Source organism: Glossina fuscipes, unplaced genomic scaffold (genome assembly GCF_014805625.2).
Source record: "Glossina fuscipes isolate IAEA_lab_2018 unplaced genomic scaffold, Yale_Gfus_2 114092, whole genome shotgun sequence".
Classification (NCBI taxonomy): domain Eukaryota; kingdom Metazoa; phylum Arthropoda; class Insecta; order Diptera; family Glossinidae; genus Glossina; species Glossina fuscipes.
Genome location: NW_024005894.1, coordinates 56138 through 69074, shown reverse-complemented (window position 1 = coordinate 69074; position 12937 = coordinate 56138). Strand labels below are relative to the sequence as shown.

The 12937-nt window shown below is 35.5% G+C and overlaps 4 protein-coding genes across 5 annotated transcripts; 2 read left to right on the top strand and 2 right to left on the bottom strand.

The window, feature by feature from the left end:
• Positions 1-1077: 1077 nt before the first annotated feature.
• LOC119644365 (probable RNA helicase armi) lies at positions 1078-3477 on the bottom strand. The gene is made up of 4 exons (XM_038043908.1): positions 1635-3477; positions 1401-1562; positions 1239-1331; positions 1078-1185 (listed from the first exon to the last, which is right to left on the bottom strand). The coding sequence occupies exons 1-4, from the start codon at positions 2466-2468 to the stop codon at positions 1078-1080; spliced, it is 1197 nt and encodes a 398-aa protein (XP_037899836.1). The 5' UTR covers positions 2469-3477.
• A 482-nt stretch (positions 3478-3959) lies between these two features.
• LOC119644368 (uncharacterized RNA-binding protein C365.04c-like) lies at positions 3960-5676 on the top strand. The gene is made up of 3 exons (XM_038043912.1): positions 3960-4176; positions 4431-4777; positions 4843-5676. Exons 2-3 carry the CDS (start codon positions 4775-4777, stop codon positions 5626-5628), a joined length of 789 nt encoding a protein of 262 aa, XP_037899840.1. The 5' UTR covers positions 3960-4176; positions 4431-4774; the 3' UTR covers positions 5629-5676.
• On the bottom strand, positions 5623-7412 carry LOC119644367 (tyrosine--tRNA ligase, mitochondrial-like). 2 transcript variants are annotated; one of them, XM_038043911.1, is made up of 5 exons: positions 7194-7412; positions 6810-7142; positions 6186-6760; positions 5896-6084; positions 5623-5832 (listed from the first exon to the last, which is right to left on the bottom strand). In XM_038043911.1, exons 1-5 carry the CDS (start codon positions 7325-7327, stop codon positions 5669-5671), a joined length of 1395 nt encoding a protein of 464 aa, XP_037899839.1. In that variant the 5' UTR covers positions 7328-7412; the 3' UTR covers positions 5623-5668. The 2 variants fall into 2 exon arrangements, with proteins under 2 accessions (XP_037899839.1, XP_037899838.1); XM_038043910.1 differs by having other exon boundaries at positions 5623-6084.
• Positions 7413-7460: 48 nt separating this feature from the next.
• Positions 7461-9678, top strand: LOC119644366 (complex I assembly factor ACAD9, mitochondrial-like). Its single transcript, XM_038043909.1, has 5 exons — positions 7461-8060; positions 8116-8623; positions 8691-8829; positions 8884-9069; positions 9139-9678. The coding sequence occupies exons 1-5, from the start codon at positions 7505-7507 to the stop codon at positions 9661-9663; spliced, it is 1914 nt and encodes a 637-aa protein (XP_037899837.1). The 5' UTR covers positions 7461-7504; the 3' UTR covers positions 9664-9678.
• The last annotated feature ends 3259 nt before the right edge of the window (positions 9679-12937 follow it).

The window sequence follows — 12937 nt, the reverse complement described above, 5'->3', positions numbered from 1 at the left end:
ATGGTCTCGTTCGTTTTCTTTGATTCACCGGCATCTTTATAAAAAAACGATCCAGGAGATCTTGGCTTACCCTGTATGATTTTATCTGGATGCCAGGGTAAGCCTCCATCAGATCTTCCATTATCCTTATATAATTATTTATTGTAAGCATCGTGTCCACGACTAATTGGTTCAAATTACTGGCCGCAATTAGGTATTCTTTTGCGGATTTTCTTTGATGTTATTTATTGTTTTGCGTTGAAATGAGTTTGCTATTGTGGTTAAATAACATTTCAAATAACTTTAATGTCCGCTCGGCAATCACAGTTTCAACAGTTTCTTCTCCTGGAGCGAATGTGTCTATGTCGATTGCCGCTTGCAGTGACACTGGCGTAATGTCACTGTAGAATTTTACCTTATCAGCGGGATATCGTGGAGATGCAACTGTTTGCACTACATTTCTCCTCTTCCAAAATTCGGCAGGCGGCAACAGAAAATCAATTATGATCTTTTTATCGCCCCGAGCAAATGTGGATAATCATACAGGAGCATAATTGATTTTCTGTTGCCGCCTGCCCTTTTTTAATTTGTAGACGCCGTTCAAGAACTTTTTCAATCTGTCCTTATTGGCTGCGGCTCTGTCGCTGACAACAGTTCGGATATCTAGTCCGTTCTCCTCTGCCAGCTTTATTGCATCTGTTATATCCGTGGTATCATCTGTATGGTCGGTGCACGGTTTTGCGCTTAGCATTATATTGAGATGTGTCAATAAGCTTCTCGCGGAGAAGATTAGATATGAAATGTGCTCCACCTTCTTGCCTTTTGACGAGATACCACAGCCGATCATCTCATCTTTATCTCTGTTATAAATTAGGTGTTTGTCTGTGTTAACTTCGTCGAAGCTATTTATTTCGTTTATATTTAAACATAAATTACATAAATTAATACACAACAGAAAACAAAAAATAAAATTAAGGCGAAAAACGAAACAAAAAAAATTGAAACTAAACTAAATACATATTCAAATTTGAAAATTAATTCAATAATTGAAAGTAATTCAAGTCAAGAAACTAAACTATTAAACTATATATATACATATTACATAAAAGTTACAGACAATTCCGGCAAATCTCGACCAATGTAGGCATCGTTGTCAACGCAGTGTTTGATAATCAGGTACCAATAAGGATCCAAAAGGAGTACGTCCTATATATATATAAAAAGTAACGAGATCGAGAAATTGCAAGGTTAGTTAGTGCCTTGTTTTTGTTGAAACCTAATCCATGTCGCACATCGCTAGGTATAAGCTCCTTGCTTGATCTCACTGTTGAGATTAATATTATTTCGCGTTCCTAAAAAAAACCAAGCAACAATTAATTCAAACATGAGTGTAAATTTGCGTAAATTTACGAAATTTATACCTGTCCTTGGGAATCCTCCACAATGCCAATTTTAGCCATCGCTACGTCGGCATCATCGAAAAGTTTACGCAGACGTTTAACTTGTTTTTCGTACGGTGTTATTATGCCGATGGATTCCGATTTGATGTTTTTTCGATACAGCTTAACTGTCATTAGAAAGACCTTTAAAAATTAAATAAATGTGATAAAATACTAAATTGAAGGGGTTTTGCTTTTAAACTAAAGAGAACTTACTTGCTTCGCTTCATAAAAATTACACCATGATGGCGAGGCTTCTTCCTGCATATCTTCAGAACGAATTCCGCGGAAGGATATGCCATGTGTTTTGGCTTGAGTTCGTGATTGCGGCAGTAAGTCGTCAAGTTGGGTCAGAATTTCCGCTTCTCTAGAATCCTCTTCTATCGTCTGGTCACGATGTTCATCAAAGTGTATATTCAATTGTGGGCATCCACGCGTCCGTGCTCCGGATGGAAACAAGAATTGTTCGCTTAAATTCTTAATCGCTCGTAAGACGGCGTGGTGTTGTTCCCGGTAGCCATACCGGGAGAAGTAAAATTCTAAATGATAATTTTCGCCACTATATTTTTGCTGAAAGTTTGCATCGAATTTAAGCAGAATGCGATTGAAAAGCCCCTTGTGAATCACTCCTTCATATGTGTGTTCGGCATTTTCACTATCGGTCCAGGGGTCTTTCGCTTTGATAATGTCTCCAATTACCAACGAAGGACGACATTCGGAAAGCTTTTCATTTTCTATGGTGAGACGTAAATAATATCTGCCCTTACGTGTGAAATGGCCTCGTTCACGGTTATGTTTGCGTATATTGCCAAGCCACTCCATCTCTTCTAAATGTAAGAGTGTTCCAAAGCGAATTGTGTAGTTGTTTATATTTAATTCTTCTGTAAGGCTGGGGAACATATTCTCCAACATGTCCTTTTGGTAACCCTCAGTAATAAACGCCTGTTTAAATGGTTCTCGTACTTCGAATTTTTCGTTGGGTAACTGCAAATTATTAAACATCGAACGCTTATATTTTTCATATTTACGAAAATGGAAATAATCAGCCATACGCACACAAAGTTACAGGTAATTAAGTTTTCGTTACTTCACTTTTTTTTAAAGTTTTATGCTTATTAACCACAAGGTAAACAAGGCAGAGTCTTTACTTGAACATTCCTCAAGTGATGATGTATTAATTATCTGCTTAAAAATGCGTTAACTCTAAAATAATTATGGTGGACACGACTTGGTGGATTAGTGTTTCCTTAAAATGCGATATGAGTATCAAATAAGAAGTAACGAAGCAAGTTTTCTTCTTCATGGTTTTCAGTCAATTCAAAATCTCAAATTTGTTGTTGTAAAACGTCCCGGAATACGAGTCGATTGAAACGTTCTCACGGCAGTCCTTATGTCCTTTCGTGAAATGGCCAGAGACCTTTCCCCTTGTCAAAATTCTCAGTTAATATGCGATGCATTACACTCTTCGAAATGTCTGCTAGCTCGTACAGTTCCGCTCGACATTGATTCGCTAAAACTCTATGGACTTTTCCGCGATTGCCAGCGAGCTTACTTGATTTAGCCAACTATTGAGATATTCGTGTTGTCACCTCAACTTAGAGTTGCATCGTTGTGAAAGAAGTGTCAGACTTCTCTACATTGGTAACTTACTCGGCTTCAATTACACCGGGAACGAGATTATACCACACAACGGCGTTGCAACAAACACAATGTCACTTGCAATGTAATAAACCATCAGCTAGAAGTTCAATTGGACGTCACTGCAAAATGTACTTTGTCAACTGTGATACCCAGTGTCAGTGAAGCAAGCGACAGTCACTAATAGATGGCGTCAGTAAGATAGTTTATATTGGGAAGATTCTGTTTATTTGAGCGGGTACGCCATACGAACTCACTGAGAACGTAAACTACTGAGGACTATCCACTTAAACCTTCGCCATGTCGAGACTGTCGATGATGACATCGGTATCCAGACGGCAACATAAGGTTAAATATTACGGGGACTATCGTCGTATATGTACAATATTACTAGTATGTAATCAACTGTACACTCTTAATAAGCAAGATTCGCTTAACGTGTTGTTATATATTTCAACTAAAAAAAAACCAAAAAAAAAAACAAAAAAACTCATCAAAAGAAACTTTCTCCGGCTCGGCGAGAGTATGCAGGGAAGTAAAGATGATTTGAATGTACGCTTTTATATAAAGTTGAATGAAATCATTGTAGTGCTGCATACTCCTACTTTTGAGAACTTTTCAAACCTGATGAATATATCTGAATAGGCAATACAAGCACAGAGAGAGAGAATGGGAGAGCGATCTATATATGAAAACATAGCCAAATGCTTCTAGCAACGTTTATATACACGAAATGTAATCGTATCGCCATTTTTTCATGTCACACCATGTTTTGCGTTTAACTTATATATGGATATGGCAACACTCCATTACAATGTTCAGGGCTTTGTTGCCAGCAGCCTCCATTATATATACATTGGACGGCAATTATGATAAATTAACACTCCACACTATATACTTTGACTTCAATTTGATTACAGAGCACCTTTTCTCAATATTAATGTAAATAAAAAGTGAAATTATGTGAAATAGAGCATTCAATTTATTGACTCCAAAGGTAAAACAATCTTTTCATCCTTGGAACTAGAAAAAAAACTAAACGGTCGGTAGCCCCGTAGCTGATAGCTTTCGCTTTTATATTCAGCGCTTTTTGCCAAACAGCTAAACACAGAAGCGAAAGGTAAACTTTTCATACGTCAGTATCCACTTGATTTTGCAACATAACTCATTGCACTGCACAAACTCTAAATATACACTAATAGTGAGTAAACCGAATATGTGACTCCTCTTCTTTACATATCTATGTATGCTTTTTAGGTTTTAAAATTCGTCTCCTTATATTCCATCTTTAGCTATAGTGTCATAATAAACGCGTATAGTAAAATGTCTAGTTTTGTCTTTATTAATAGCAACTCTCTCTCTCTTTATTAATAGCAACTCTCTCTCTGATCGAATCGACAAAACACGTGTGGATCATCTGCGCATAATTTTGTTTATTTAGTTTCTTGATAATAGCATATTTCCGTAGAGAAAAATTGAAAATTCTTCAACATTTTTGCTATTTCATATTTCGTAAAACGAACCATAAAAAGCTTAGCTTGGATAATTTTGAAAAAAGGTCAAAATCAAATATTCAAAAAACAGAGAAAGTTATGGAAAAATGAAACAGTAATAACGGATATAGTTGAGTTCATTTCGTTTTTCCTCTGCATGACAATCATTATTCGCAAATCAATTTGGAAGTTTTGGAACACTTAGAGGAATCTCCATTCATAAAAATGGTAACTATTTCTGACATTTTTTATGATAAATTTTTAAAGATATATATTTTTTGCATTTTTTATAGGATTGCTCTGATGACAGTGATTATAACGTACATGAATATGTAAAGCCAGATAGAATAAGAGAACCCGTTAACGATGATACAGCAGATTTGTTGGGAAATTTTGATGACCAAAAGCGTCGAGAAATCACAGATGGTATCTATAATAGTAGAGAAAGTAGTGATCTTGATGAGAATATATTTGATGAATATAGTGAAAAAAATAAAAGTCAATTAACAAGTGATGCAGAAGAAGATGCGGGGATAAAGGAAGAAAATGTCTTTTCGAATGAACACTTACCTACAAATGCAAGTGACGTACTTTGTAATTCAAATAGAGTAGCCAGCAAACTGTTGTCGAAAGAGCAATTAACTCAGCTGATGCGTGGAACATCAAAAGCCAACCGCTACGTTTTGTATGTAACTAATTTGGACTTTGACACAAGTAAAACAGATTTATTGGAACATTTTGGCAAAATAGGGTCAGTACGTACAGTTCGTATACCTAAGAATCGTCGTGGCGGATTCGCCTTTGTAGAAATGGATGACCTAGAAGGTTACCAAAGAGGATTTAGTTTGCATAATAGCGAACTGCAAGGACGTCGCATCAAAGTCCAATTTTCAGAAGGCGGCAAAAAAAAATCAGCGAATAAAAAGAATATTTTAAAACAAAAAAATCGCAAATTAGCTGAAATGCGTAACGAACGGAAAGCATTCACAAAAAGCGGTAAATTCTACGATAAAACGATCAAAAAGGAGAAATCTTCTGAGCTATTGTTAAGAAAGAGATGGCGACGCAATAAGACATAAAAGATACTAAATTGACAAAAACTATTTATTACAGTTTATTTCATTTTAACCAACGCACTATATAGAAGTTTCGTTTGCCAACACGTAATATAGTTAAACCATTCCGTAACACGTGGATGCCATGACTAATTATTTCCGCTATATTTTGGCTACGTTTCTGATTAATATAAAAACCACCGGCCGTTATAATTCGCACAGCATCAGCTGGAAAATAAAATACGTCATGGTCTTCTTTAAAAGAAGGATATTTTTTAATAGAAAAAATACCTTCTGTAGGAAAGCATTTAGCTTTCATGGCCATTTGTAGTATGGTTATGTCCGGTTCGGCTAACAATTCTACCAATGTAGCACCGTTCAAAGTCTGTTGAACTTCTCCACAATTCAATTCGGCCAAACCTTCCACTTGACCCTTGTATAGGGCATTCGTTATGCGTTCGGCTTGTTTTAAACCATTTTCTGTGAAATTTAAAAGTTCATTAGAGAAAAATTTTCACATTTCAAATATCTACAGAAAACATAAAGGAATTCTTTGACCATGAATTGAAATTTTTATTGACCTCCATGGACTAGTAAAGTGACATCCTCGGCTAATATAGTTTGAGCTTTCCGCTTTTCCGGTTCTTTTCTGTGTTCGGTCATCAAATTTTCGATTTCTGGTAGAGTTAGAAAAGTAAATAGTTTTAAGAGCTTTTCCACTTCCGCATCCGGTCGCCTTATGAAAAACTGGTAAAGTGCAAAAGCCGATGTTTTTTCCTGATCTAACCAAACTGCAGTACCGCCTGATTTGCCAAATTTATCACCCTCTTCGTTTGTTATTAAAGGTAACGTCAAACCGAATACTTCCGTTTTTCTTTCTGTTCTACTGATAAGCTCATGGCCAGACATTAGATTACCCATCTGATCAGAGCCTCCGAGTTGAAAGCGGCAATTATAATTCCGCAGCAAATGTAACCAATCGTATGCTTGAAATACTTGATAGGTAAATTCAGCGAAGCTCATACCGCCATCAGCTTCAATGCGAGATTGCACGGACGCGCGTGAAAGCATTTGACCCAAGCGAAAATGGCGACCATTTTGATTTACGAAATCGATTATATTCAGGTTTTCATACCAATCAGCATTGTTGACTATTCTAAGGGAAAACAAATTAAACATAAGATGTAAATAAAAATGCATTTTACCTTAATTGTGGTAAAGGTCTTTTATGTAGTTTGTCGTCCCATAAAAAATTTTGATGATTTTCAAATATTCTTATCAATTGCTGTTTGATTGCTTCTAAATTACGTTGTACTAACGATTGTTTCAATTGGCTTCTTTCTGTTTTACGATGGCTGGGATCACCTATCAAGGCTGTTGCGCCTCCTAGTAGGGCAATGGGATGATGACTAGCCCTTTGGCAATGTAATAATCCCATAATAACCAATAAATTTCCTACATGCAAACTTTCAGCAGTCGGATCAAATCCAGCGTATATGGTTTGAGGTGAATTTTCAAAAATCTTTGTTATCTGTGGTCTAAAGACGAAGAAGATAAGCCATAAGAAAATCACTCTCGATACATCTTACCGGGCCGTGTCAGGGAATAAATCTTGAAAGAAATCTCGCTCAGTTAGTAATAATACATTACGATATGAATAAAAACGCTTGTTCAAATCCGCATATTCCAATTTCTTCAGCCTTAAACAAGCGCGTAGGAACATTTTTTAACTATTTATTGTAACTATTTATTGTACGCTCATTAGTTAAAGCTAAAGCAGCTGATTTCTTATAGAATTTTTGTAAATAAAAAAATGCACTTTTTTGCACGCATGTGAGCAGCTGCTCACAACACCACGAACAGATGTTTTAGTTAAGTTTCATTTTTAGTTTAGAGAAAAATGTTCAACTTAAGTAAATCAAGAAATGTCTTGCAATCGTTAAAATACGCAGCATGGCCCAAACATGCATCTAACACATCTAGCGCATCGGCGTCTGTTACCGACGCTAAGGAAGAACATGAAGAAATTGTTTCACAAGCCAGCAAAAAATTACAACCTCGCTTGCCTTTAGCAAAGAATTTCTTCGTAGGCTTAGTAGATAAGGAACTGTTAGCATATCCGGAGGTTATAACACGCGATGATATGGCTCAGCTGCAAAATGATTTAAAGCCTTTGCAGGATTACTTTACCGTAAATAAATTTAAAGAAGACATCAATTCTATAGCGACTTTGGCCAAAGATTTACAAAATTTGGATATATACGGTCTCAATATTTCTCGAGATTTTGATGGTAAAGGCTGGAACTTTAGTGCCAGTTTAATGGCTACGGAACCGGAATGTCAAGGTTCTGTCGATGTAGCGTTCTCACTGCTGCCACATCGTTCTATTGTTGATGCACTGCAAGAAAAAGGTACACCAGAACAGCAGCAGAAATATTTAACAAAGTTGGCTAAAGGTAAACCTTGATTATACTTCGCTTGAAGTTCTGCATTTTAACAGGTTTTGTTTAGGTTCTTTGGTAGCGAGGGAAGCGATATATGAGCTAGATGCTCCCGATTATTCCTTATTTCATACTAAAGCATTTTATGATGCCACCAACCAGAACTGGTGCTTAAATGGCTCTAAGACTCTTGTAGTAGCACCCCCCAAAGCTGCGGAAGCTTCACAGCTTTTTCTGGTTTTAGCACAAACCTCACGGTACAGCGAACAAGTGGAAAGCGATCAAGCCAGCACAACTGCATTTCTAGTAGATTCGAATGTTCCAGGCGTTAGAATTCATGAACGTGTTGAAACTTTTGGTTGCCGATCCTCTACGATGCAAACGGTAACTTTCGATAATGTTAACTTGAAAGAAAATTGCATTTTAGGCTTGCCGCATGAAGGTAAATTTGTAGGCGAATTCTTGCAACAATCGAACCGGTTACGGAATGCTTTGGTAGCCCTTGGCTTGTCAAAAAATATTTTAAATTATTTGACGAATTTTTGTATAGAAACAAAGAAAATGGGTGTTACTTTAAAGTGAGTTTTCAAACGAATTTAATGTGAAGGCTTTGTCATGTTATTTTTGCCCCTTTCTTCTATTAAGAGATATGGAATTCGCGCAAACACATTTAGCTAAAGCTACTTTATCGCTATATGGCGTGGAGAGTATGATTTACATGACTGCAGGTCTATTGGACGAATTTCAGAATCCAGATGTTATCTTAGAAACAGCCATTACAAAGGTAAGTTAGTACGTCCTCCTAAGAAATTACTGTGACTAAATTTTCTTCTGATAGTATTTCAGTTTAAAAGAGCTTTTGAACCTTTCCATAAGCCTTTTGGATTTAAAAGGTCCTAAAGCATTATTAACTGGAGAAATGACGGAACGGTATTTAAGAGACGCTATGCAACTATATGTTTATGGAGAGTCAATAACTATGTTAAATGCTTTTATAGCTTTAGTGGGTCTACAGCATGTGGGAGTATGTTTATAGATCTTTCGTTTATAATGTGAATCAAAAAATATTTAAATGTAACTCCTGAATTTATAGAGCGTTATAGGCGATAACATCCGCAAACAACGTAATCCTCTATTTTATCCTGGTCATATTTTGTCCAAATTTATGGAACGTTCAAGTATTGATAATCCCATCACGAACATGGAATTGCACGAAAACCTTCATCCGAGCTTACAACCGGCTTCTATGTGTTTAGAACAGTCAGTTGCTCGCCTACAAATGTGTTGCGATCTTTTGCTTACCCGTCATGGTACGGGTATCGTGGAATGCCACAACGAATTTTGTCGCATAGCTGATATGGTCTCCATCCTTTATTGCATTTTTTCTAGTTTGGCGAGAGCATCGAGATCATATTGTATTGGTTTATACCTGGCTGATCATGAACTTCTAACTGCTACAGCTATCTGCCAGGATGGATTTCAAAAAGTAAAGACTCTAGCCACAGAAATTTTCAACGGTCAATATGTGAATAATGACAGAAATGTACATCGCCTCTCGCAACAAATAATTAAAAGTAAAGGATATTTTGCGGAACATCCTCTAAAATATAATTTTTAAAAGTCAATAAACAATGGTTTTAAGCATAATAAAGTTTGAAAAACGGGGTTTTGGTATCTCTAATCGCACAAACGCAATTTGAAGCGGAAATACAACGCTTCCAACAAATTGCATTTTGTCGGCATATTCAAATATTGAAGTTAATCCTTACCACTGCTTTTTAACGTGATTATAATTGCGGTTCCGCGCAAGTTCATATTATTAATACCTCTTAAATTTACTTGTACCCCTAGTAAAAAAAAAAACGTTCTAAAAATTTGGCAACTCTGGAAGAGTTTTACAAACATAAAATAAACTTCATAGCAAACTTCTAATATACATTGTTTCTATTACTGGCTCGATGCTGAAGATAATTTTTTGGGTATATTATTATTTATAGTAATAAAGACATGGAAAGCAATGAGGAAGCCTATTTAGAATTTTTAAAGCTTACGCTGTCCACTTTCAAATTTTTATTTTGGCTTTGACAAGTCGTCATATGGTATTTTATGTAAACAAACAAATACCATGCGCACCATATGTTGCTAAAAAAAACAGCAAAAAAGAAAAATAAAGACAATTTATTTCAAATTTAAAAGTTGTGCCTCAAATTTTTATTACCTTATGCTATTTTCCTTTTTTATATATATACTGATTTATAAGTTAATTTACTTTATTATTATATATGCATGTTTATTGTTATTTCAAACGCTTTTGTTCTTGTTTTCCGTTCAGTTCATGGGGAACCCACTTATCTAACTTTTTCACTTTTTCGATTTGAGCCAAACGAGTTAATATTGCTTGTTTGCTAACAGCAAACTTTATTATTATTATTATTATTTTAATTTTAGACTAATGAATTGAATTCTTAGACTAAAAAAAAAGACATTGAGCACTAGCAACACAGGCTATCGGCTCTAATTTAAATAAATGGATATTTAACAATGATTAATTAGCATTTTTAGATGAGTCTGACTCAACGGTGATTTTTAGCTCGTCATTATTGACCTACGATTGTGGGCAACCGCATGCATCATTGTGAGGTCAAAGTTACTGTCTGCTGCGTATTTACACTAGAACCAATTACACAATGTTTCGCGCGGTCTACGATGCCGTAGCTCCACGTAAGGACTCATACTCCATGACAGTGCCAATTTCCGAACGATCCATTATCATAAAAAAATGGACATTAAACAATGTTAACAATATTTTTTTGGAGCTTGGAATAATTTACTTTTCCGCGCAAATGTGTAACAAAAAAAAATAGAATGGTAAAATATTAAGTCATTGTCAAATAACGAGCTGTCGAAGTTGGCAAAGTTCTAAAGTGCAATTTTTTAACCTTGTCAACCTGATATTAATTTTTTATACCCTACATTCGTGGAGCAATCATTTGCTCGAATGTTTGTAAAAGTGGGAAAACATTCAAATAGACTCACCTTTTATTACAGAAATAGATTCAGAATCACTTTTAATGACGTCCGTTCGTCCGATTATCTGTTCGTCTGATATCTGCTCATATGGGGTCTTCCAAGAAAAGTAAGCTTTTGCTTTTGCAGTATACTTGTTAGTATATTAAGAGAAATGATGTGGGGTATTTAATTGCAACCGTGACCGACTACACCACATGTGGTACAGGGTATATTAAGTTAGTGCGGACGTATGTAACGCGCAGAAGTGTTTAAGGTAGACCTACCTTTTATTATATCGATCAATTCAGAATAATTTTCTCAAACGACCTAAACCTGCCTGTCCATCTGTCCGTTCGTCTGGTGTCAGTCCAAGCATTCTTGTGTTGGAGCTTTAGGTCGCAATTTTTGAGATATTTCAATGAAATTTGGCACACACCCGTACTTTGGTCCAAGGACGAATGATACGGAAAATGGTTCGGATTTGTTCAGCTTTTTTGACCATTCTTCATATAACGCCCTAGTCTAAAAGGTCGTTATAAGAGAAAGTTTGCAATTTTCAAAATTTCTCGGCTGAAGGGGCTGAGTAGTAGTGTTTCGCTATTCTAAACCGATGTAAAAACTTTGACCCAGCTGAGGCAATTTTTCGATTCTCCTCTCATATAACCGATCAAATTGACAAAGAAATCTACGTTAGCGAATTTGAACCACGCAAGTCTACTTTTTGAATATCACCCTATATAAGGATTTTCGGGAAATGTAAACCTTTATAAGCCAAAAATTTGTAATTGTTAATTTTCTTCTGATGAAAATTTGTTCATGATAGTAATTAAATAAAAAAATTAGGTGGTTATTTGAATTAGATAGGTCTATTGCTTGGCGCCACTCCATATAGGATATCTCACGAGGAGTACGCCCTTCAGAAAACGGGCTACATTTTTAATATTTTGTGAAAGAATGGACGATAGGGTATTTTGGTCGAATATGTTTATTTTTTGGACCGTAGCAAATATAGACGTTATCACGAAGAGCGAATTTTTATATGGAGAGCAAGTCTTATCTTCCAATAAACGGGCTTTCATAAATATTGTGGCTTTGAATGAAAATAACGTGTACCTTTTGGTGTATTATCACCAAGAGAAGTGAATAACTGCACTAGGCGTTGCTTGGCTATAACGTGATAATAAAATGATAATGAAAATGTTAACATTATCCGCTTGAACGGCCGAGTAAGTTAAGGATCTCGACTAACTCAATGATCGCGGGTTCCAGTTTCAAGTGCGGTGCAATGTTCAATAAAGCCGATAGCCGCAAATGCTAGCTTTTAGTCTTAGAAGTTATTCTCTAGCTAAATTAATAATAACAATAATTATAATAATAAAAAAATATTGTCAAGAAATTTTTAAAAATCGATCAGAACAAATATCAACATTATTCACTTTCAGCTAATTTTTCTGATTTTTTTCTTTTTGCTTTGTTCATTTGCTTGCTTACATTTACAAAATGTATAAAAAGGGGCGTGTGTATAATAAATGTTTAACTGGTTTACATCTATCTCAGAAAAAAGTTATTATAAATGGTGCAATGTTACTTTCTGCAAATCTCTATTATTTAGAGTATGGCAACATCATTTTTTAAGTGGTGCCATAATTAAAGACTCGGCAACACTGCTGTCGCTTTGCAAATTTTGTCGATTATGAGAGGAATGTATCTTCGTGAGGTTACTTAAAATGTTAGAAAATGAAACTGAATAGAGTTTATAAACATTTTCAGTATTATCATAAACGTAAACTCTTAAATCATTTGAATTAAATGTAACTTCAAATTTTAAGCTGACTTTGCTAGTTTTAAAAAAACATGTATAAAAAAAAGCAGCTCGAAAAAAA